This window comes from Martes martes (assembly GCF_963455335.1).
Source record: "Martes martes genome assembly, chromosome: 2".
Taxonomy (NCBI): domain Eukaryota; kingdom Metazoa; phylum Chordata; class Mammalia; order Carnivora; family Mustelidae; genus Martes; species Martes martes.
The window spans coordinates 171,161,399-171,186,002 of NC_137889.1; the positions used below are offsets into that span (position 1 = coordinate 171,161,399).

Below are 24,604 nucleotides of genomic sequence, written 5' to 3' on the forward strand. Positions count from 1 at the left end.
GCAGTCCCCCCTTCTCTGCAGTTTTGCCTTCCATGGCGTCGGCCAAGGTCAGGAAGCCGATGGTCCTCCCAGCCTCTTTTCAGGAGATCAGTAGGATCCTTCCATACATCACAGGCCTTTGTCACTCGCCTCACTTTATCTCATCCCGTAGGCGTCTTACCGTCTCAGGTCATCCCAAGAGGAAGGAAAGCGCGTACCCTACCATTAGATATTTAGAGAGACTGCATTCTGGTAACTTCCATTAGTTTCACTCTCCTGTTATTACCTGCTGTTCTCTTACTGTGCCTGACTTTTAACGTAAACTTGATCATAGGGACGTATGTAGAGGGAACAAAAACATGGTCTATATAGGGTTCAGTGCTATTTATGGTTTCAGGCATCCATGGAGGGTCGGGAAACATATCCCAGTGGTTCAGGGAGACGACTGATCGATAATTAACTCTGCTGCTTAGCTCGAAGGCTCGAATAGAGCAAGAGGCCTTGAAAGTGAAAAAAGAATGAGCCGTGACTGCTCAGGGCCGATGTTCATTGTTCAAGTGCCATAAATTTTATCTGCTTTGTATTTATCTTGAGGATTATGTATTATTTCCAGCAGTTGTTAGCAGAAGCTACTGTGCGCTCTCTACCTTACAGAGACAAAGAGTAGTGCTGATGCTTTAGAAGAAAGACATCCTCTTCAGAGATAGAATGTTATGTGAATTCATAGAAGTGAAACTGCATGAACTGATGACAATTCAGGAAGAATAACGCTGTAAAATGTTTCCCTTGAAATCAGATTTAAAGAAGAAGATTGCGTTTTACGGGTACTTGGCAGAAGTTTCTTTCTTATCCTTTTCTAGGTTAAAGCAAATAAAATCTGAAAAATCCTAGTAGACTTTGAAAAGAATCTGTGCAATTCAGTAACATGATGACTGACTTGAATCCTGCAGTTTCATATATTTATGATACTCTATTTGCATGATTTTGAGAGACGTTCAGCATTTCTGTTATCCAGGATACAGCTGATGATCACAACCATAAGATCTTAGAGTTGAAAGGCGATCATTTAGCCTAACACCTGTTGTACAAAGAGAGTAACAGACCAAAAAAGCAAAACCATATACTCAAGATCCAAAAGTGATTGTCTAAATTTCTGCCCTTCTGCACTGTAGTTTTATTTGCCTTTGTTTCTTGGCTAACCTTGGAGAGCTAGTAAGAGACAGAGGGAGAACTTGAACCCAAGTTAAGTTCTGTGCCTTTTTCACTGAACCAGTCAGCCTCCTGAACATACTCTGTGTAAAATTGCTGGGTCAGAGGAGGTATATCAAGTGGAGGAAGAAGTAGATTAAAAAATAAATTTGTGATGACAATATAATGAGAGGAAGACTGTGATAGGTATATGAACATGACATTATGGAAGTAACTGGGGTAGCCTGCCTGGGCTCATGGTGGGGAAGCTGGGAGAACTTTCTCAAGTGTTCCTCGGTCTTCATCCTGAGTAGCTACCCAGCAGAGGGGCCATGAGAGCCCAGGAGAGATGGGAGGTTGTATCTGGTTATGGAGTCTTGAGCAAATATGTCATACTCTGGAATTCGAAGAGAGCTCGCCTGTGTCAAGTGTAGACATACATGGGCAGTGTGGAGAGACAAAGAATCTCTAGTGACGCCAGGAGTTTGCATTTTATCCCAAAATCAGTGAGGAAGCACTAAAGGATTTTAAGCAGGGATTTTAAGTATAATTATCCTTTTATTTAGGAAGATTCTCTGTGTTGCGGAGATTGGATTGGAGCAGTCTAAGTAGAAATCCATTAGGAAGACTGTTGGATTCAGACAAGTGAGTTAGGTGCTCTTGGGTAGTCAGAAATTACCAGGCTCAAGAGCTATTTAGGAAGTAGAAGTGATGCACCGTCATGACCAATTGGAAGGTGTGGGGTACCAAAAAAAGAGGGATCCTGAATGATTCTGATTTGTGCTGTCAAATAAAGCAAAGAATACAGGAGGAAGAGCTCAGTTTCAAGAGGGGAAGAAAATGGAAGAATCATGTTCCCAGAGCTTCTTGGTACCTTTAATCCTCTCGGAGCCTAGGAAGAAGCTTTGAAAATTTCTTGTTTAGGTTGTCACAGCCAAAAGGAAGAGAATGACATGGCCCAAAGAGAGCACAAGGGCACCACGGGTAGTAGTAATTAGTGGTAGTTAACCCTGCCTAAATAACTCGGGTGCTCTTAAAAAAAGATTCCACGTTCAAGGAGAAGGAAATTCTAACAGCAACAGATATGACAGAGAAGACAGTTAAGGACAGAAGATCCCCTGGATTAGCCCATTTATTCTCAAAGTGTGTGGTCCCCAACTCTAGGATTTGCACCACCTGGAAAGTTATTTAAAATACAGATTCTACAGCTGTAGGATCCGAGCCTCTGGTGGTGGGGCCTAGCAGATTGGGCTTTAAAATGCCTGCAAGTGCAGTGAACTTGAACACTGAAAAAAGAAACTGAAATTTAAAAAAAATAATGTGCCTGTAAGTGGATTTGAAGGACACTCAAGTTTGAGTAGTGGGGACCAATGTCATGTGACCGATGTCACATTCCCTGTATGATTCAAGTTAGTTAATTAACCTCTCTGAGCCATGTTTTTCTTTTCTGCAAAGATAGTACCATGTTGCACTACTGTGACACTTAGAGATACGAGTAGGAGTTGTTTTTTTTTTTTTTCTTTCCTTGCTAAAAGTGAAAGGCAAGTTTGCAAAATGATAGTTACCAAGTGATGAAGTGTTGAAGTAGACCCAAATCATCAAGAAAACATTGGATTGTATTCTGGACATTTTTATTGTAAAAGGTAGGAAAATGTCACAATTATTTAAATTGTCCAGTGGGTATCAAATAATAATAAGTGACTAATATGAACTGGCCATCAGGTCCAGTTACCTAAAGAACTTAGATTTATAAATAGGTGAAGGAGATTAGGAATACACTTATTATCATGATGAGCACTGAGTACTGTATAGAATTGTCAAATCACTATATTGTACACCTGAAACTAACATAACACTGAATGTTAAAATTCTTAAAAATAATAAATAAAAATTTTAAAAAGAATCCACTTTTGTGAAATAGTTCCTTCCTCAGTGAACTTGTATTCTTCTCTGTTAATATGAAACACCATTCAATCAAGCTATAAAGGATGCAACTTAAATATATAGTAAATCTATTATAGTGTCTCCCACAGTAGATCCTTGAAAAGGCCTGAGAAATAATATATGTAATTATCATCCTCTACCAACTGATCATTTAGTGTGGTTGGTTGTGGTGGCTTTTTTTTTAACTCTGAATAATCCAGAAGATACATGTTTGTGGTTTTTTGTTTTACCTTTGAATGCATTACAGGCTTTTCTATTTGATCAAATGTTAAATGTGGATAGGACAGATGTACCTTACTTAAAATATTTTGCCACCTAAATTCTTTTTTTTTTTTAATAAAGATTTTATTTATTTGACAGACAGATCACAAGTAGGCAGAGAGGCAGGCAGAGAGAGAGGGAAGCAGGATCCCTGCTGAGCAGAAAGCCCGATTCGGGGCTCGATCCCAGGACCCTGGGACCATGACCTGAGCCAAAAGCAGAGGCTTTAACCCACTGAGTCACCCAGGCGCCCCGCCACCTAAATTCTTAAAGGTCCCAGTGGTTAGCTTGTATTTTAAGTATCTTGGTCTTCACTATTCTGTGCTAAATTCCCATTACTGTTTTCTACTGAAAGTCAAAAATATAAAATGAGCCAGGATTTACCTTTACTGTTCTTTTAATGTGCATGTTTTTGATACCAAAACATTTTTAAAGCCTACAGAATTCAGAAATTATTAACATTCTATCTTTTATTTTAAGTAGTATTGGAGGGGGCAGTTTTAGAGAAATAGTCATATGGAGATTAAGTATGTGAGTGAAGATAAAAATGTACACATTGAAAATGTTTCTTCTTTTTTCTAAATGTCTTCATTTAAGTAATTTGTCATTATCTAATGGCAGAGAAGACATACAGTGTTCACCTAAAAGGCAGAGTATTCAAGAGTCTATAATTTTTAGTTCTCTTTCATTGCCTTCTGAATGATTTTCTGAATTATTTCTGGTACTTTCCATTTGATTAATCTGATATGGATTAATGGCTTTATATTCCCTTCTATTACTCTCATCTCTCTACTTAAATATGATTAATCTCATTTATTCATAATGTATAGAGACTGTTAACATGTTTAAGAATATCTTTTACTTCAGGGCGCCTGGGTGGCTCAGTCGGTTAAGTGTCTGCCTTCGGCTCAGGTCATGATCCCAAGGACCTGGGATCTAGTCCTCCATCAGGCTCCTGCTCACTGAGGAGTCTGTTTCTCCTTCTGCTCCTCCTCCCTCTCATTCTCTTAATCTCTCTCTCTCTCAAATAAATAAATAGTTTTTTTAAAAGAATCTATTTTACTTCAAATTGCAGTAACTATTAAGTCTCCCAAGACTTTAGTTTCTGTAATTTTTCACATTTATTTTTATTTAGAAAGGACTAAAGTAATTATATATAACAGAAGTAATATAAACATTAAGATCAATCGTAATGTGCCAACTCAGTGCGTTATTCAGTTACGGTTTCTATAACAAGTATAACTACACTTTGTGTGCATAGAAAAAATATGGAATAATTAATATCATAATTTATACTCTGGCATAGGTCCTGAGACTTATGTCTTAATTTGTTTTTTTTGCTGTTAGCATGCTGCTCTCAGTTTCCAAATGCCACAAACTCTTTTTTACAGTGACTTTTGTTTAGAGACTCTTCCATTGTCAAAATATGAACATATTCTCAACATTATTATTCATTTGCATTTGCCAAGTAAAACTGCATTCCTCACCCATTCAAATGGCTAAAATAGGAGATTGTAACAATTGTTCGTGAGAATGTGGGGGAACAGGAACCATCGTATGCTGCCGGTGGGAACATTAAATGATGCAGCTACTTGGGAAACAGTTTGGCAGTTGCTTAAAAAGTTAACATGTATTTACCATATGACTCAGCAATTCTACTTCTAGGTATCTACCCAAGAGAAGTGAAAACATTTATCGACATAAAGACTTGCATGCAAATGTTCTTAGCAGCTTTATTCGTAACAGCCAAAACCTGGAAATAATCTGTGTCCATCAGCTGTGAACAGTAGACCAAATGTGGTGTATCCATAAATGGAATATTATTTATCAATAAAAAATGAATTTGTAAGGAACCCTCGTGCACTGCTGGTGGGAATATAACTTGAAGTAGCCACTGTGGGAAACAGTATGGAGGTTCTTCAAAACATTAAAAATAGAAGTACCATATGATCCAGTAATCCCACTACTGGAATTTGGGTATTTACCCAAAGAAAACCAACACTGATTCACAAAGATACATACACCTGTTTTTCTTGCAGCATTACTTATAATAACTAAGACAATGATGCAACCCGTGTGTCGATCAGTAATGAGTGAATAAAGAATATGTGGTGTGTACACACACAACACACACACACACACACACAGAGAAATATTATTCAGCCATAAAAATGGATGAGATCTTGTCATTTGTCCTAGAAGGTATTATGCTAAGTGAAAGAAGTCAGACAGAGAAAGACAAATACCGTTGATTTAACTTACATATTGAGTCTAAAAACAAAACAAAAAGAAGCAGCCATAAACACAGAGAACAGACTGGTGGTTGCCAGAGCAGTGGGGTGAGGGATGGGCAAAATGGATGAAGAGGAGTGGGCTTCTGGAATGGGATAAATAAGTCGTGGGTGTAGAAGCATATATGACAGTGTAGGGAATATAGTCAGTGGTGTTGTAATAGTGTTGTACAGTAACAGATGGTGTGCGTATACTTGCGGCGAGCATAGCATAACCTGGAGTTGTCAGATCACTATCTTGTACACCAAACTAATGGAAACTTGTTTGCCAACTACAACAACAAAAAAAATTTTATAAGAGAAATGAAGTATTGATACATGCTACACATGGATGAACCTCATAAAACACACTAAAGGAAAAAAGCAAGACATAAAAGACCACATGTTATATGACTTTATAGGAGACATTTAAAAAAAAGGCTAATGAATCTGTAGAGACAGATAAGCCCATGGAACAGGAGATGGGAACAGAGATCAAACAGCAAACCGTACGTGAGATCTAGGTGAGGTGATGAAAGTGTCCCAAAGCTCTTTATGGTAATGGTTGCACAACTTGGCGAATTTGCTAAAAACCACTGAATTGTATACTTCAAATGGCGAATTGGATGATACGTAAAATATACCTTGTATTATCAAATAGGATCCTGCAGTGTATCAAAAGAATGATACACTATGACCAGGAACTTTTTTTTCCAGGAATATAAGAATGATTATCAAGAAATCTGTCAAGATAATTATTATATCAATAACTTAAATTATTATATCAATAACTTAAACTTATTATATCAATAACATATCAATAATTATTATATCAATAACTTAATTATTATACCAATAACTTAAATAATTATATCAATAACTTAAAGATAATTATTATATCAATAACTTATAATAAATTAAATTATTATATCAATAACTTAAATTATTATATCAATAACTTAAAGATCCTATCACGAGGTGTATAAAAGGCATTTGGAAAAAATGTAGGAACCATTCTTAAAACTCTGAAGTAAAATAGGGAAAAAAGAAAAGAGCCCGAATATAATAAAGTTGGGTTACTAAATGCTGTAGCAGCTTTCATCCTAGTCATACACTGAAACCATATTAATTCAAACCAGAAACAGGTACTGTGTATCATCCTAATTATTTAGCATTGCTTTGAATGTTACAGCAATTGTAATAATAAAAATGAAGCAATTGACATAAACATTAGGAAGAGATGTCCACTGTCCCGTTTGGTGGCGATTAAGATTGTATGCCTAACAACTATAGTTTTATAAGGGGATACAGTAAAATAGTAGATTATAAATATACGATAATCAAAAAATTTTTCTCTCCAGTAAAATATATGCAAAATGAAAATAAAAATCCATTTCCAACAGCAACAAAATAATAAAATGTAACATCTGTATTAAATGCATATTTTTAATTAAGAAAAGGCATATCACCTATACGAAAAAGGTATACAACAAATAGAAAGTCTTCCTGAAAAGACTTAATATCATAAAAATGTAAATTCTTCCAATAATGCAGTTCATAGTAACATTCCAATAGGATCAAGCTGGTGAAGGGGAATTAGATAAATTTATCTTTATCTTGTATGGAAACTAAAGACTCAAAAATAGTGAAGAAATCTATGAAAATGAACAGTAAGAGTAGATTCTATAAAAAAATCAGAATATGCTGGCATTCCTGGGTGGCTCAATCGGTTATGCATCTGCCTTCAGGTCAGGTCATGATACCTGGATTCTGGGATCGAGTCTCACATTGGGCTCCTTGCTCAACGGGGAGTCTGCTTCTCACTTTGCCTGCTGCTCCCCTTGCTTGTGCTTGTTCTCTCACTCTCTCTGACAAATAAATCTTCTTTAAAACCAGAATATGCCATCAAGACACTAAAAAATGTGGTATTAGAATAAGGATAGACAAAAAGATCAATAGAAAAGAATAGTCAGAAAACAGGTCTCATATATCCTGAGATGTATTTATGAGAATAATATAACCAAGGTTCAATTCACTTGGAAATGAAGGAGATTGTTAATAAATGGTGTTGGTACAGAATTGGCCATCTACCTTGAAGGAAATTAAAATATTCCTCAGCTCAGGTGCCTGGGTGGCTCAGTCGGTTGAGTATCTGCCTTCAGCTCAAGTCATGATCTCGGGATCCTGGGACTGAGCCCTCCATAGGGCTCCCTGCTGAGCAGGAACCTGCTTCTCCCTTTCCCTCTCCCTCTGCTTCTCCCCTGTTTGTGCTCACTTGATCTCTCTTGCTCACTCTCTAATAAATAAATAAAATCTTTTAAAAAATATTCCTCAGCTCATTAATTTAAAAATTAGTTTCACATAGATCAATAAGCTGAATAAAATAAATACAGCAAAAAAGAGGTAGAGAGGGGGTTGGAGAAATAAGCACAAAAGGAAAAGAAATTAATTTTTTAATTTTTTGCTATTTTTAATTTAAACTCAATTAACATAATGTATTATTAGTTTCAGAGGTAGAGTTCAGTGATTCATCAGTCTTATTTAATACCCAGTGTTTATTACATCATTTGACCTCCTTAATGTCCATCACCCAGCTACCCCATCCCCCTACCCCCCTCCCCTCCAGGAACCCTAGGTTTGTTTCCTATCATTAAGAGTTGCTTATGGTTTGTCTCCCTCTCTGATTTTGTCTTGTTTTATTTTTCCCTTTCTTCCCCTATGATCCTCTGTTTTGTTTCTTAAATTCTTCATAAGAAGGACATCATATAGTAATAGTCTTTCTCTGATTGACTTATTTCTCTTATCATAATACCCTCTAGTTCCATCCACATCATTGCAAAAGGTAAGACTTCATTTTTTTTGATGGTTGAGTAGTATTCCATTGTATATATATACTACCTCTTCTTTATGCATTCATCTATTGATGGACATCTGGGCTCTGTCCATTGTTTGCTTATTGTGGATATTGCTGCTATAAACATTGGGGTGCAGGTTCCCCTTCAGATCACTACATTTGTAGAGGTAAATACCTAGTCGTGCAATTGCTGGGTCGTAGGGTAGCTCTATTTTCAAATTTTTAGGAACCTCCATACTGTTTTCCAGAGTGGCTGCACCAACTTGCATTCCCCTACTATTGCTCTTTGAGCTCCATTTAGAGAGGTCAGGTAAATGCAGCATAATTAGTCAACTTCTACTTATAATTACTCTTCCTCAGTTAAAATCTTTCTAATTTATAAGGTTAAAATGACTTATTTTAGAAACTCTAGACAATATGGAAAAGCAGTAAAAAGATTATTTAAGAAGCACCATTTCTCCACTATCCAGAGGTAAACACTACTCAGGTTTCAGACCATACCACTTATCCTCTTATCCATACCACCATACCACTTATCCTCTTCAGTTTATATTTTTCAATGAAATTTAAAATGTAAATCTTGTACATTGTAAATATTGCATATTTTAGTTAAAAATAGGTGTCCAGTCTTGGATTTTTTTCCCTAAATGAGATCCTTTCCATTTGTGAACTCTATATTCTTTTAATTACTATTTTCTTGCTCATTCAGCATACATACTCATTATTCTTTTCTAGTTCCTGGCAGACATGGAAAATAATGCACTTTTTCGGGATGATATAGAATGTCAAAAACTTATTATGGAAGCGATGAAATACCATTTATTACCGGAGAGGCGACCCATGTTACAAAGCCCTCGGACAAAACCTAGAAAGTCAACAGTTGGAACGTTATTTGCAGTTGGAGGAATGGATTCAACAAAAGGTATTAAATAATCTTTTTTGGGAGGGAACGTGGGGGTTGGTGGGAGGAATTTTAATTAGTAACACACATGGCCAAAAAGCTCTTGAGAGAAATGGCTGGTTCCAGGACTGGAAAAATACAGGGTAGACCCAGAACATCTTGTAGTGCCAGAAAGTAAGGGAGTGCTCAAAGAATAATGGAGACAGTTCAAGGGACAGAAGAGGCCATTTATAGAGGCCCCTACTGTCCAAATCTGGGATAATTTCAACACCAAAATAGATAATGATGATGAAAGATGATCATTTATTAAATCAGTAAGTATTCATGAGTCCACACTGATACAGATAAAGACAGGGCAATGCAACATCTTGAATTTCTTGTGCTATAAGGGACATAATTGGAACAAACGATAAGATCCAAAATAAAGTCTGTAGATTAGATAACAGCACTGTATAAATGTTAGTTTCCAGATTTTGATGACTGTAGTGTGGTTTCGTAACAGGGTTTCTTGTTTTGAGAATGCTATGCTGAAGTATTTAGGGTACAAAGGGCATGGCGGTAGGTTCGGGGAAGTATACATACCATATACATTGAAAGCAAATGTAAAACATCCACATTTGGAAAATCTTGGCCATGGGTCCCTGGGAATTCTTTGTACTGTTCTTGCAACAGTTGTTACTAATGGCAACAATAATAGTAATAAACACCATATATAGTTCCTACTCAGTGCCAGGCAGTGTGCTAGAAGCTTTCTGTGTGTTATCTCTTAGCGTACATTGATCTCACTTCCCTCTGAATTCCTAGTACTCGTAGCCTTCCATCCCCTGACAGCATCTCTCTGAGTTGAGACTACATCTTTGAGCTCAACTCATTCTACTTCTCCCCTCACCCTTTCTGTTCTAGCCACACTGGCCTCCTTGTTCATGTAACAAGCCAAACATTATCCCCCATTGGGGATATTACATTAGCTGTCCCTTCTCACTGGAATGCTCTGTGCCCTAATGTTGGAATGCCTAGCAGAACTTATTCACTCAGATCTCCAAACATCAGTCTAACCAAAAAAGGCTTCCATTGGCCAGTCATGAGCTGGCCATCACTTTCTAGTCTTGTGCCTACCTCTTTGTATCTCATTCCTCTGCTTATGTTTCTTCATAGCACCTGATCTGTCTACTTCTTCCCTACCCCCCAGGTAAGCTCTGGAAAGCAAGAAACTTGTTTTTTTCAACAGTATATCACAGAGCCTAGAACAGTGCCTTGGACATAGACAGCATCAATAAATATTTGCCATATGAATGGAGGCTATCCTTTGCCGTCTCTTGAATTGTTTGTAGGAATGAAACCCTCGATGCATTATTCACATCTAAAGATTTCTTTTCCGTGTGATATCCTTAAAGAACACAAAAATAGGTACTCTTACCAAAAGAATTTTTATTGTAATTTAACTTTTAGCTTCATGGTAACAAAGGTATAGTTGTAACTATTATCCTGTATAACATAATATGGTACTATATATTTATAATAACTTAAGTTCTAAATATAGGCTTGATCACTGAATGGTAGAGAAATATGTAAAGTTAAATAGCTGGTGAGAGTTATAGTATAAATATTTGAAATGTCTAGAGAGCCCCACAGTCTAGGTAATCAATCTGAAAATACTATTTCCTATATGCCTCAAACTGGAGCTCAGCTTTGTAGTCCTTACCAGCATTTCTTTCTCTCCATCTTCCCCTCTCTTTTTTAAGGCTGTAATTGTTATTTTTGTATTGCTTGTACTCTCGTGTTGCTTTTATTTTCATATTTTCAGCTTGCACGGAAGAGCTAGTTGTTCAGCTTTCATCTTAAACTCTGTGTGTTCAGGTCTTCTCTGACCATGTCTCCCAGACTCGGGGGCTTGGAACTGAAATTCATCACTTTTCAGTGGCATCAGTGGACACCAACCCCGGCTCCTTTAGGCCAAGAAGGAAGGCCATGGAGAAATGGGCAGGAACTATGTCCCCTGCACGTTCTTTATAAAGCCTGCCTTGGATTTTAAATCCTAGGTTCAAGTATCTATTTTACTAGCTGCAGGCCGATCCTGGGCCCAAAACTTCCAAGGAGTATCTGTCTTCAGCTTTATGGGAGGTGGGGTTCCTGCCTCTCGACAAAGCTCTTTCATACCGTGGAAAATTCCCCATGCATGAGAAGGGGTACCCGAAGTAAATAATACATTTTCTTTCAAATCTTATCTTCTGACAATCACCCAGCCTTCTTTGGAATGGGTCTTTTTTTTTTTTTTTTTAAGATTTTATTTATTTTTTTGACAGAGAGAGAGAGGGAGATCACAAGTAGGCAGAGAGACGGGGAAGCAGGCTCCCCGCTGAGCAAAAGCCCTATGTGGGGCTCAATCCCAGGACCCTGAGATCATGATCTGAGCCAAAAGCAGAGGCTTAACCCACTGAGCCACCCAGGCACCCCTCAAATGGGTCTTATTCTTCTAAATTTCCATTGCTACTTTCCAGTTCCTGGTAGCCTCCTATTAGCCTACATCTTTTGATCGTGTCCATTGAGTGTGAATAGCATTCCTTGTGTTGTTACTCTGGGCCAGGCATGACGTTAAGCCCTTCCCCTATCATTTTTAATCTCATGTTCATAATATCTCTAAGAGCTGAATGTTGTTATTGCCCTAAGATACCTGTGCTTAGAAGAGTTCACGGTCTTCCCCAGGAGTACAGAGCTAATTAGTGATGGAATCAGGATTCAAAGCAGGCATTCACTCAGGGGACTACACCCTCTGCTTCATTACCTCTTCTTTAACATGCACTACTCTGCTCAAAAAGGATAGCGTTCTCCATTTCTTACCACCTAAGATGCCAGTTCCTTTTTCTAGTTCCCAAGACTTTCTGTGATCTGGCCATTGTTACTTGACCAACTTTATTTCTGAGCCTTTCCTAGATGCCAGTTTCTCTCGCCTGTCCAATTCAAGCTATTTTCCCTGGCCTTAACTTACTTTGTACCCAAAGTCATTGTAATGAAGAGCAATTTGCATTCATTGGATGGCAGTCTGATCATTGGGTTCTTGGTCCCTCCATATGTCTTAGTAGAGGGCGCAAAAATAAGCTGCAAATGTTTCTTAATAGCCGTGAAGGAAAAAAATATATTTCTGCTTCCTTTTTTTTTTTTTTAAGATTTTATTTATTTATTTGACGACAGAGATCACAAGTAGGCAGAGAGGCAGGCAGAGAGAGAGGAGGAAGCAGGCTCCCTGCTGAGCAGAGAGCCCGATGCGGGGCTCGATTCCAGGACCCTGAGATCATGACCTGAGCCGAAGGCAGAGGCTTTAACCCACTGAGCCACCCAGGCGCCCCTCTGCTTACTTTTTTAAAGGTTAATTGTTTAGTATAAGTCAGGGAAATTCTAACCTTTTATATAGAATTTTATAATTATCAGGAATTTGTTATTTGGGGATATATATATATATATATTTTAAAGATTTTATTTATTTATTTGACAGACAGAGATCACAAGTAGGCAGAGAGGCAGGCAGAGAGAGAGGAGGAAGCAGGCTCCCTGCTGAGCAGAGAGCCCAATGTGGGGCTCGATCCCAGGACCCTGGGATCATGACCTGAGCCAAAGACAGAGGCTTTAACCCACTGAGCCACCAGACACCCCTCTCTGGGGATATATATATTTTTTAAGAATTATGTTTGATGGGATGCCTGACTGGCTCAGGCAGTTAAGTATCTCTCTTCGGCTCAGGTCATGATGCCAGGGTCCTGGGATCAAGTCCCGCATTGGGCTCCTTGCTCAGCGGACACCCTCCTTCTCCCTCTGCCTGTGCTCCCCCTGCTTGTGCACCCTCCCCTGCTTTTTCTGACAAATAAATACATAAAATCCTTAAAAAAAAAAAAAAAGAATTATGTTTGGTCACACCAACATACTTTTCTATAACTTGTTTCCATCTTAACTAATTACATCTACAAAACCCCATTTTCAAAATAGTTTATATTCTGAGGTTTTGAGTAAACATGGATTGGGGGGGCATTATTCAACAGCCTTGATAACAATATTACTTCCTTTAAAGTTAAATATTATAGGGATGCCTGAGTAGCTCAGTCAGTTAAGTGTCTGACTTGTGATTTTGGCTCAGGTCAGGATCTCAGGGTTGTGAGATCAAGCCCTGAGTGGGGCTCAACTGGGAGTCTGCTTGGGATTCTCTCTCTCCCTCTTCCTCTGCCCCCCTGAAAATAAATAAATAAATCTTTTTACAAAGTAAAATTAAATTAAACACTATATAAAGTACCGCATAAAAATACCAGTTTTTTGGGGCGCCTGGGTGGCTCGGTGGGTTAAGCCTCTGCCTTCGGCTCAGGTCATGATCCCAGGGTCCTGGGATCGAGCCCCGCGTCGGGCTCTCTGCTCGTTGGGGAACCTGCTTCCCCCCGCCTCTCTCTCTGCCTGCCTCTCTGCCTACTTGCGATCTCTGTCTGTAAAATAAATAAAATCTTAAAAAATATATATATATATAAAATACCAGTTTTTTTGCAAAAATGTCACAAGAGATTATGCTTTGACTTGTTCAGTAATATCATTGTGTTACAGTTATTTATACTGTGTCTATTGTTTAACTATTTAAATTATCTTTCTAGTAATGTATTTGCATTCTCATGCAAATATTCAATGGTTATGAATAAAATTTGAAAAGTGAGTGTTAAAAAGTAAAATTATGTTTGGTGTTGGCAAAGGAAATTTTACTCACCAATTCATAGAACTATGATACTGCTCAGTGAACTGGAAGTAAAATAACTTTGAATGAAAAAAATATATTCCTTAAACTCATTAGTGAAAAAAGATGATTACCATTGGCTTTTTATTTAACAGAATGAAGACATTTTTAAAGATCAAATTTAGAGTGATGAATAAAGTATACTCTTACATAAAATAATCTGAGTGTATGAACAAAATCTCATTATACCTAAAAATTATAAAGAAAGATTATTCAAGCTAAAAAAATATTTTTGAACAGCCACTACATATAAGGAACTCTATTTGTGGCTGTGAAGAATACAGAGATGGTGGGGTGCCTGGCTGGCTTGGTCCGTGGAGAGTCTGGCCCTTGATGTCAGGGCTGTGAGTTCAAGCCTCATGATGGGTGTAGAGATGACTTAAAAATAAAATCTTTAAAAAAAAGAACACAGAGATGGAAAAAGACTGGAATCTATCCCACATAACCAAAGAATTTTGTAGGGTAAATTAAAAAAATAAAAACTGTAACATATGAGAAAAAAAAATATGTGTATGTGTGTGTGTATATATATATATGTATGTCACAAAAATTTCTGAATTTTAGGAGATTATTAATAGTATTAGTGCTCTGATGAACTAATTATAACTTTATACTTTATAACTTTATACTTTATACTTATAACTTTAATACTTTAGAATAAATATTTGTCCTGATTTTAATTCTATAAGGATAGCTCTGATTTCACGTTGTGTTAGAAATGTAGAATGAGAGACATAAAATAGATTCTAATCGAATACTTCATAAATGGAGGTTGGGTTCTTTTAGAGGGGTGGGACTTTTACACTTCTTTTTCACTTCATAAAACAAGAGAGTTCCTGGAATCCTTGAGTTCTTTTATTTTTTTTTAAGATTTTCTTTATTTATTTGAAAGAGAGAGTGAGAGGGAGAGAGAATCTGAAGTAGACTCCATACTGAGTGCAGAGCACAACATGGGGCTGGATCCCACGACTCTGAGATCATGACCTGACCTGAAACCAAGAGTTGGGCGTTTAACTATCTGAGCCACCTGGGCGCCCCTGGAGTCTCCTAATTCTTAAAAAAATGTAGGCAGGACCAGATAGTTACTCCCAAACTTCCCACACTCATAGTTTCCAAAGTTCATGATCTGCACTTAGCGCTTGTCCTTCCAGGTTGCAATAGATGTGTACCCCCTCCCTCCTCCTAGGAAAGCTAGCCCCATACCTGCGTTCTGACACTCCTCTTTCCTCCCTCCTCAGGAACCTCGCTGTTAAGTAGAACCCCTTCAGCTTCTTTCCTCACAACTAGATCCTCCCCATTAGCATGTGAGCAAACTCAAGTTTACCCATTTTTCTTTTTAAAGATTGTATTTATTTATTTGACAGACAGAGATCACAAGTAGGCAGAGAGGCAGGTAGAGAGAGAGAGGGGAAGCAGGCTCCCCGCTGAGCAGAGAGCCTGATGCGGGGCTCGATCCCAGGACCCCGGGATCATGACCTGAACTGAAGGCAGATGCTTAAACAACTGAGCCACCCAGGTGCCCCTTTATCCAGTTTTAAAGCAAAAAAAGCAGAACCTCTCTCAACCCACTTAGTATCTGCTCTCTCTCCTCCCTTTTATAGCCGAACTTTCATAGAATCATCTTTGCTCATTGTCTCTTATCTCCTCACCTCTCCATCATGTCTTAACCACTCAGACAAGGGACTCTCCACAAAGTTATTAATGACCTCCGTGATGATGAATCTAGTAATGTTTTGTTGTCTTCATCTTACTTGGTCCTCTTGGTAGCATTTGATACTGTTAGTAGTTTTACTTGCTACAAAATTTTCTTTAAGTTTTTATTTAAAAAAATTTTTTTCCCTCTGTACAGTTAATTTTCTTAAAGATCTAATTTATTTATTTGGAAGACAGAGAGACCACAAGCGAGGTGGAGGGAACAGGGAGAGGGGAGAAACAGGCTCCCTGCTGATGTGGGCTGATCCCAGGACCCCAGAATCATGACCTGAGTTAAGTTTTTATTTTAATCACCCGGTGCTCATCATGACAAGTACACTCCTTAATCCCCATCACCTATTTCACCCACCCTCCACCCGCTTCCCCTCTGGTAACCATCCATTTGTTCTCTCTCGTTAAGAGTCTGCTTCTTGCTTCTGCCTTCGGCTCAGGTCATGATCTCGGGGTCCTGGGATCGAGCCCCACATCGGGTTCTCTGCTCGGCGGGGAGCCTGCTTCCCTCTCTCTGCCTGCCTCTCTGCCTACTTGTGATCTCTGTCTGTCAAATAAATAGATAAAAATCTTAAAAAAAAAAAAAAAAGAGTCTGCTTCTTGGTTCTCCTCTCTTTTCTTTTCCCTCATTATGTTCATTTGTTTTGTTGTTAGTAAATTCCGCCTATGAGTGAAATCGTATGGTATTTGTCTTTCTCTGACTTATTTCACTTAGCATTATACTCTCTAGCTCTGTCCATGTCATTGCAATGACAAATTTCATTGTTTTTCATGGCTGAGCTGTATTTCATTGTGTATATATACACCACAGCTTCTTTATCCATTCATCAATCCATGGACATTTGGGTTGCTTCCATATCTTGGCTATCATAAATAATGCTGCTAAAAACATAGATGTGCATGTATCCCTTTGACTTAGTTCCTTTTTTTTTTTTAAAGTAGGCTTCATGCCCAGCATGGAGCCCAATATGGGGCTTGAACTCGTGACCTCGAGATCAAAATCTGAGCTGAGATCAGGAGTCGGTCGCTTAACTAACTCAGCCACCCAGGCACCCCTGAATTAATGCTTTTGTGTTCTTTGGGTAAATACCCAATACTGCAATTGTTGGATCATAAGGTAGTTCTATTTTTAACCTTCTGAGGAACCTTCATACTGTTTTCCAGAGTGGCTGCGCCCATTCGCATTCCCACCAAGAGTGCCACAGGGTTCTCCTTTCTCTACATCCTCCCCAACACCTGTTAATTTCTTCTGTTGTTGATTTCAGCCATTCTGACAGGTGTGAGGTGATACCTCCTAGTTTGATTTGCATTTCCCTGATGACAAGTGATGATAACCATCTTCTCATGTGTCAGTTGGCCCTTTGCATGTCTTCTTTGGAGAAATGTCTGTTCATGTTTTCTGACCGTTTTTTAATGACCGTTAATTCATGTTTTCTGACCGTTTTTTCTGACCGTTAATTAATTTTTAATTAATTTAATTTAATTTTAATTTAATTAATTTAAAAACTATTTGGTTTTGGGGTGTTGAGTTATATAAATTCTTTATATTTTGGATACTCACCCTTTATCAGATATGTCCTTTACAGATATCTTCTTCCACTCCATAGGCTACCTTTTAGTTTTGTTAATTGTTTCCTTTGCTGGGCAGAAGCTTTTTATTTTGATGTAGCCCCAGTAGTTTATTTCTGTTTTTGTTTCCCTTGCTTCAGGGAACCTATCTAGAAAAAAAGTTGCTATGGCCAATGCCAGAGAAATTACCACCTGTGTTCTCTTCTAGGATTTTTATGGTTTCAGGTCTCACATTGAGGTCTCATCCGTTTTGAATTTATTTTTGTATATGGTGTAAGAAAGTGGCCCAGTTTCGTTCCCTTCCATTTTGCTGTCCAGCTTTCCCCACACCATTTGTTGAAGACACTGCTTATTTCCCATTGGATATTCTTGTCTGCTTTGTGAAGATTAATTTGCCATGTAACTGTGAGGTTCTTTCTGGGTTTTCTATTCTGTTCCATTTATCTATATGTGTGTTTTCCTGCCAGTACCATATTGTTTTGATCACTATAACTTGTTTTGTAATATAACTTGAAGTCTACAATTGTGATGCCTCCAGCTTTGCTTTTCTTTTTCAAGGTTGCTTTGGCTCTTTGGAGTCTCCTGTGGTTCCATACAAATTTTAGGATTGTTTGTTCTACTTCTGTGAAAAATGCTGTTGGTATTTTGAGAGGAATTGCAGTAAGTGTATATATTGCTGGGGTGCCTGGCTGGCTCAGATAGTAGCATGTGACTCTTGACCTGAGTTTGTGAGTTCAAGGCCTACATTGGACATAGAACTTACTTTAAAATAGCTAGCTAGATAGGGGCACCTCCATGTCTCAGTTAAGTGTCCAGCTCTTGCTCTGAGCTCAACTCTTGATCTCAGGGTCATGAGTTCAAGCCCCACGTTGGGCTCCACACTGGGTGTGAAGCCTACTTAAAAATAAAAAACAGATAGATTAGATAGGTAGATAGATGTGTAGCTTGCTTCGGGTAGTGTGGACATTTTACAATATTTGATCTTCCAATCCATAAGCATGGAATGTCTCCATTTCTTTGTGTCATCTTCAGTTTCTGTCAGCAGTGTTTCAGTTTTCAGAGTATGGGTCTTTCACCTCTTTGGTTAGGATTATTCCTAGGTATCTTAATATTTTTGGTGTAATTGTAATAGGATTGTTTTCTTAATTTCTCTTTCTGTGCTTCATTATTGTGTCTAGAAATGCAATAGATTTCTGTACATTGATTTTATATCCTGTTACTGAATATGTTTATCACTTCTAACAGTTTTTTTGGTGCAATCTTTTGGGTTTTCTATATATAGTACCATGTCATTTGCAAATAGTGGAACATTTGCTTCTTCTCTACCAATTTGGATCCCTTTTATTTCTTTTTGTTATGTGATAGCTGTGGCTAAGACTTGCAGCTTTATGTTGAATAAAAGTGGTGAGAGTGGACATCCTTGTATTTTCCCTGACCTTTGGACAAAGGCTCTCATTTTTTCTCCATGAAGGATGATGCTAGCCTTGGCCTTTATTATGTTGAAGTATGTTCCCTCTTAATCTACTCTGTTGAGTGTTTTTATCATGAATGAATGTTGTACTTTGTCAAATGCTTTTTCTATGTCAGTTGAGTCTTCTTCAGTTTCTTTCATGAGTTCTGTAGTTCCTTGTGTACAGATCCTTTACCTCTTTGGTTAGGTTTATTCCCAGGTATCTTATGGTTCTTGGTGCTATAGTAAATGGAATCGATTCTCTATGTCAATTGAAATTATCATGGGCCATCTCGGTGGCTCAGTCAGTTAAGTGTCTGACTCTTGATTTTGGCTCAGGTCATGGTCTCATTGAGCTGTACATCAGGCTGCACTCTGCACATGGAGCCTACTTGAGATTCTCTCCCTCCCACCCTCTCCCTCGTCCCCTACTCACTCATGCACATGATCTCTGCTCTCTCTAAAAAAGGAAAGAAAGAAAGACAGAAAGAAAAGAAATGAGCATATGGTTCTTATCCTTCTCTTACTGATGCAGTGTATCATGTTGGTTGATCTGAGACTACTGAACTGCCCTTACAACCCAGGAATAGATCCCACTTGATCATGGTGAATGATTTTTTTAATGTATTGTTGGATTCAATTTGCTAGTATTTTGTTGAGAATTTTTGCATCTATCTTCATCAGGGATATTGGGGATTTTTTGTGTATGTGTGGTGGTGGTGGCTTTTATCTGGTTTTGGTATCAGGAGAATGCTGGCCTCATAGAATAAATTTGGAAGTTTTCCTTGTTTTTCTATTTCTTTGAATAGTTTGAGAAAATAGGTATTAACTCTGCTTTCAATGTTTGGTAGAATTCTCCCATGAAGCCATCTGGTCCAGGACTTTCATTTGTTAGGAGTTCTTTGCTGATTCAGTTTCTCTGCTGGTTATCAGTCTGTTCAAATTTTCTATTTCTTCCTGTTACAGTTTTGGTGGTTCATATGTTTCTAGGAATTTATCCATTTCTTCTAGGTTGTCCAATTTTTTTCCTATATAGTTTTTCATAATATTCTCTTATAATTGCTTGTGTTTCTGTGGTGTTGGTTGCTATTTCTACATTCTTATTTGTGACTTTACTTATTTGGGTCCTCTCTCTTTTCTATTTGGCAAGTCTAGCTAGAGAGTTGTCAATTTGATTTTTTTTTTTCTCCAAAGAACAAGCTCCTGGTTTTATTGATCTAATCTTTATTATTTCCTCCCTTCTGCTGATTTTAGGTTTTCTTTGTCGTTCTTTTTCTAGCTTCTTTCACTGTAAGGTTAGGTGTTTATTCAAGATTTTTCTTATAGGCTTACATTGCTCTACACTACCCTCTTAGAATCACTTTTGTTGTGTCCCAGAGTTTTAAATCATTGTGTTTTCATTTCTGTTTGTTTCCATGTATTTTTAAATTTCTTCTTTTATTTCCTGGTTGACCCATTCATTGTTTAGTTAGCATATTATTTAACCTCCGTGTATTTGCGGTCTTTCCAGATTTTTTTCTCTTGTGATTGACTTCTAGTTTCAAAGTACTGTGGTCAGAAAAGATTCATGGTATGACTTCAATCTTTTTAAATTTTTGAGACTTGTTTTATGGCCTAACATGTGATCTCTTCCAGAGACTGTTCCATGTGCACTTGAAAAGAATATATATTCTATTGTTTTAGGATGAAATGTTCTGAGTATAACTGTTAAATCCATTTAGTCCAGTATGTCATCCAAAGCCGTTGTTTCCTTGTTCATTTTCTGTTCAGATGATCTGTCCATTGATGTAAGTGGGGTATTAAAGCTCCCTCTATTATTGTATTATTATCAATTAGGTCTTTTATGTTTATTATTAATTGTTTGATGTATTTAGGTACTCCCAAGTTGTGTGCATAAATATTTACAATTGTTATTTTTTTTGTTGGATTGTCCCCTTTGTTGTTATATAGTGTCGTTCTTTGTCTCTTCTTATAATCTTTGTTTTAAAGTCTGTTTTTTCTGATATAAGTATTGCTGCTCCAGCTTTATTTGACATCCATTTGCATGAGAAATGTTTCCCCATCCCCTCACTTTTAATCTGCAGGTGTCTTTAGGTCAAAAGTGAGTCTCTTGTAGGCAGCATACAGATGGGTCTTTTTTTTTTTATCCATTCTGTCACACTATGTCTTTTGATTGTCTTTTGATTTAGTCCATTTACATTCAAAGTTATAATTGATAGATACGTATTTACTGCCATTTTAATACTTGTTTTATGATCATTTCTAAAGATTTTCTATGAACCCTTCTTGTCTTTCTCTCTTTCATGATTTACTGGTTTTCTTTAGTGATATATTTGGATTTCTTTCTCTGTATTTTTTGCATATTTATTCATGTTTTTTGTTTTGATTTGTTTTGTTTTGGTTACCATTAGGTTTGTATATAACCTCTTCTGGATACAGCAGTCTGTATTAAGCCAATGGTCATTTAAGTTTGAACCCATTCTTTTCTTTTCTCCTCCCCACATTTTAGGTATATGGTGTCCTATTTTACATCCTTTTATTTTGTGAGTTCCTTGACTGACTTTTTACAGAAATATTCTTTTTCCCGCTTTTGTGTTTCCTACCTTCATATTGTCTTTTGGTCATTCTTTTCTACCAAATACTCCCCTTTAAAGACTTCTCACAGGGCTGGGTTTAGTGGTCATGAACTCCTTTAGTTTTTGTTTGTCTAGAAAACTCTTTATCTCTCCTTCTATTCTGTATGATAGCCTTGCTGAATAGAGTATTGTTGGTTGCAGATTTTTCCCATTCGGCACTTTGAATATGTCATGCCCCTCCTTTCTGGTGGTGTAAGCTTCTACCGAAAAATCTGCTGCTATCCTTGTGGTGTTTCTTTGTATGTAACCGTCTTTTGTCTTTCTACTTTTAATATCTTTTCTTTATCACTATGTTTTGCCATTTTTTTAAGATTTTATTTATGTATTTGACAGAGAGCACAAACAGGGGGAGCGGCAGGCATAGGAAGAGGGAGAAGCAGGCTCCCCACAGAGCAGGGAGCCCAATGTGGGGCTCAATCCCAGGACCCTGGGGTCATGACCTGAGCTGAAAGCAGATGCCCAACCTACTAAGCCACCCAGGTGCCCCTATTCTGCCATTTTAATTACAGTATGTTTTAGTGTGGATCTGCTTTTACTGCTTTTTTTGGGGGGGGTGTCTCTATGTTTCTGGATCTGGATATCTGTTTCTTTCCCCAGATTAGGGAGGTTTTCAGCTATTATTTCTTCAAATAAGTTACCTGCCACCTTTCTGTCCCTTCTTTTGGGACTTCTGTAATACAAATGTTGATTATGTTTGATGGAATTACTGTGTTCCCTTCAGTTTATTCTCAGTCTCACTGATGTCCTCCACACCTTTCTCAAGAATATCCTTTCCAGTGAGTATCCTTATGATCATTGCTTTAAATTCTCCATTAGGCATGTTACTTATATCTGTTTTGTTAAATTCTCCAGCTGTGGCCTTGTCCTGTTCTTTCATTTGGGTCATATTCCTCTGTCTTCTCATTTTGTTTAAGTCTCCATGTTTTGTCTAAGTCTCCCTGTTTTTCTGTGTTAGGAAAACCAGCTATATCTCCTGTAATGACTTGAGGGTAATGACTCTATGAAGAAGAGGTCTTATGGTGCCCTGCAGTGTAGTGTCCCCTATTCCCTCAGGCCTGGTGCTTCCAGGAGTGTCTCCAGTGTGTGCTGTGTGTGCTCTGCTATTGTGACCTGACCACTTTATCCTTCAGACCAGTTGTCTGCAGGGGTTCTCTTTGCTTGTTGTGGGCAGTGTTTGGTCCCTGGCCTGAATGTGGTGCATTTTTAACTAGGTGTACTCTGGTCTGCTTGTGAAAAGAGACCTGTCATCACCACCACTGGAACTGAGACCTCACAAAACTCCTTATTTGCTAGGGGTTAGGGCTGGTCTTCTGGGAAAGGGGCCTACAGTCCTGGGACTAAGGCAAGTGTGACTGGGAAGGACAGTTCCACTGGAGTTTGGGGGAACAGGGCTTTGGTGTAAGCAAGGTAAGTGGTGCGTGTTAGCACTGCACTGGTTCCTATAGCTGGTCTTGTGCTTATGCCAAGGAGCAGGAGGAGGGCAATGATACCTGTCAGTTCCTTTGTTCCCGGAGGGGTTTCCATGAATGCTGCCTCCCTGGGACATGCTCTGATAGCAACTAACCTCCTCACTGTGTGCCCAAATGCTCTTCAGATTACTGTTTCCATTCTCTGTGTCCACAGTCATATTCAGGAGCAGCCGCAGTGTCCTCCAAGCTCTCCAAGAGCAAAGTATGCTGGCTTTTAAAACTCCAGGCTTTAAGCTCCATTGGTTGCAAGAACTCATGAAATGCAGGCCTTCTTGCTTGCCAAGCCAGTTGCTAAGGGGATTCATTTTCCCATGCACTCTCCTGTGTGCTAGTTTGTCTCCTGCCATTTTCTGAGACCATGGCTCCCTCCTCACTGCATTGGCCATGATCTGTTTCTCTCCCACGCCATGTTTCCAGGCTTCCTACATCTTCAGTGTGGCCTCTTCCTTACCTTTAGTGGTGGAGTTTGTTCTCCCAGTCTTCAGATTCATTCCTGGGGGATTTAGGATTTGATAATTATCTAGTTGTATTTGTGGGACTCTGCCACCATCTTCCTTTTAAAGCTACCTACTAATTTTTTTTTTACTTTGGCTTCCAAGACACTAATCTACCCTGCTTTTCCTCCCATTTCTGGCTGTTACAAATAATCCTTTCTCACTTGACCTTTTAATATAGAGCCTTGTGTATGCCCTAGAGAATAGTAGGAGATGATGTCACAGATAGAAGCAGGGGCTTGGCCATGCAGGAGCTCATTGAAATATAATGAAAGGATTACTGTCAATGCTAATAAAATTATACTTTTATATATATAAATTCATAAAATACTCAAACATGGTAAAGTTTTTATTTACATAACTTCTACGTATTACTGTTAAGGAGCAACAAGCATTGAGAAGTATGACCTTCGTACAAATATGTGGACTCCTGTAGCAAATATGAATGGGAGGAGGCTACAGTTTGGTGTCGCTGTGTTAGATGACAAACTGTATGTGGTTGGAGGAAGAGATGGACTGAAGACTTTGAACACTGTAGAATGCTACAATCCCAAAACAAAAACGTGGAGTGTGATGCCTCCTATGTCCACCCACAGGCATGGCCTTGGTGAGTATAACTATGCAGGTTTGTTCATGATACCGTGCATTAAGCTTCCACAGCATTTTTACATTCTGTACCAGGCAGAAGACCACTGGATAGCAGCTGAGTCAGCAGCAGTCAGTCACCGATCATTCCTTCACACGCTCCTTAACCTGGAAGCAGCATCAGGACAAACAAGCGTATACATAAATGTAACAGCGACCAGCATAAGTAAAAACGTGGATATTTCAGGATTTTATCATAGCATGAGGGAGTGATAAGCCACCTTTTTAAATATGTGTTCTGGATTGGCAATCAGTGTTAATCTAACCTAAGTGAAATGCTTATTTAAAAATCTTTAGCTTTATTGTTTTTCATCGATAGCCCCTGGTTTTTAAGCAGAAGTGGGTAAAAACCCAGAGAAATCCTGAGGTGGCACAGAGAATATAATGATAGAGATTTTTCATTCTTTCATTCAATAATTCACTGAACTGACATTGATTAACATATACTATGTGCTGTGCTCTTTGCTCTGTGGGTCTA

General features: G+C 38.2%; 1 protein-coding gene across 4 annotated transcripts in view; it reads left to right on the forward strand.

Annotated features, from left to right (window-relative positions):
- KLHL5 (kelch like family member 5) overlaps positions 1-24,604 on the forward strand; it is a gene marked incomplete at its 5' end in the record, with an annotated part of 90,582 nt that overhangs the window by 45,349 nt on the left and 20,629 nt on the right. For all 4 annotated transcript variants that reach the window (XR_013966416.1, XM_080796735.1, XM_080796734.1 and 1 more), the window contains 2 exons: positions 9,232-9,418; positions 23,864-24,088. Coding sequence is in view for 3 of the 4 variants with exons in the window: in XM_080796735.1 (XP_080652861.1) it covers positions 9,232-9,418; positions 23,864-24,088 (412 nt within the window). The remainder of the gene's footprint in view (positions 1-9,231; positions 9,419-23,863; positions 24,089-24,604) is intronic.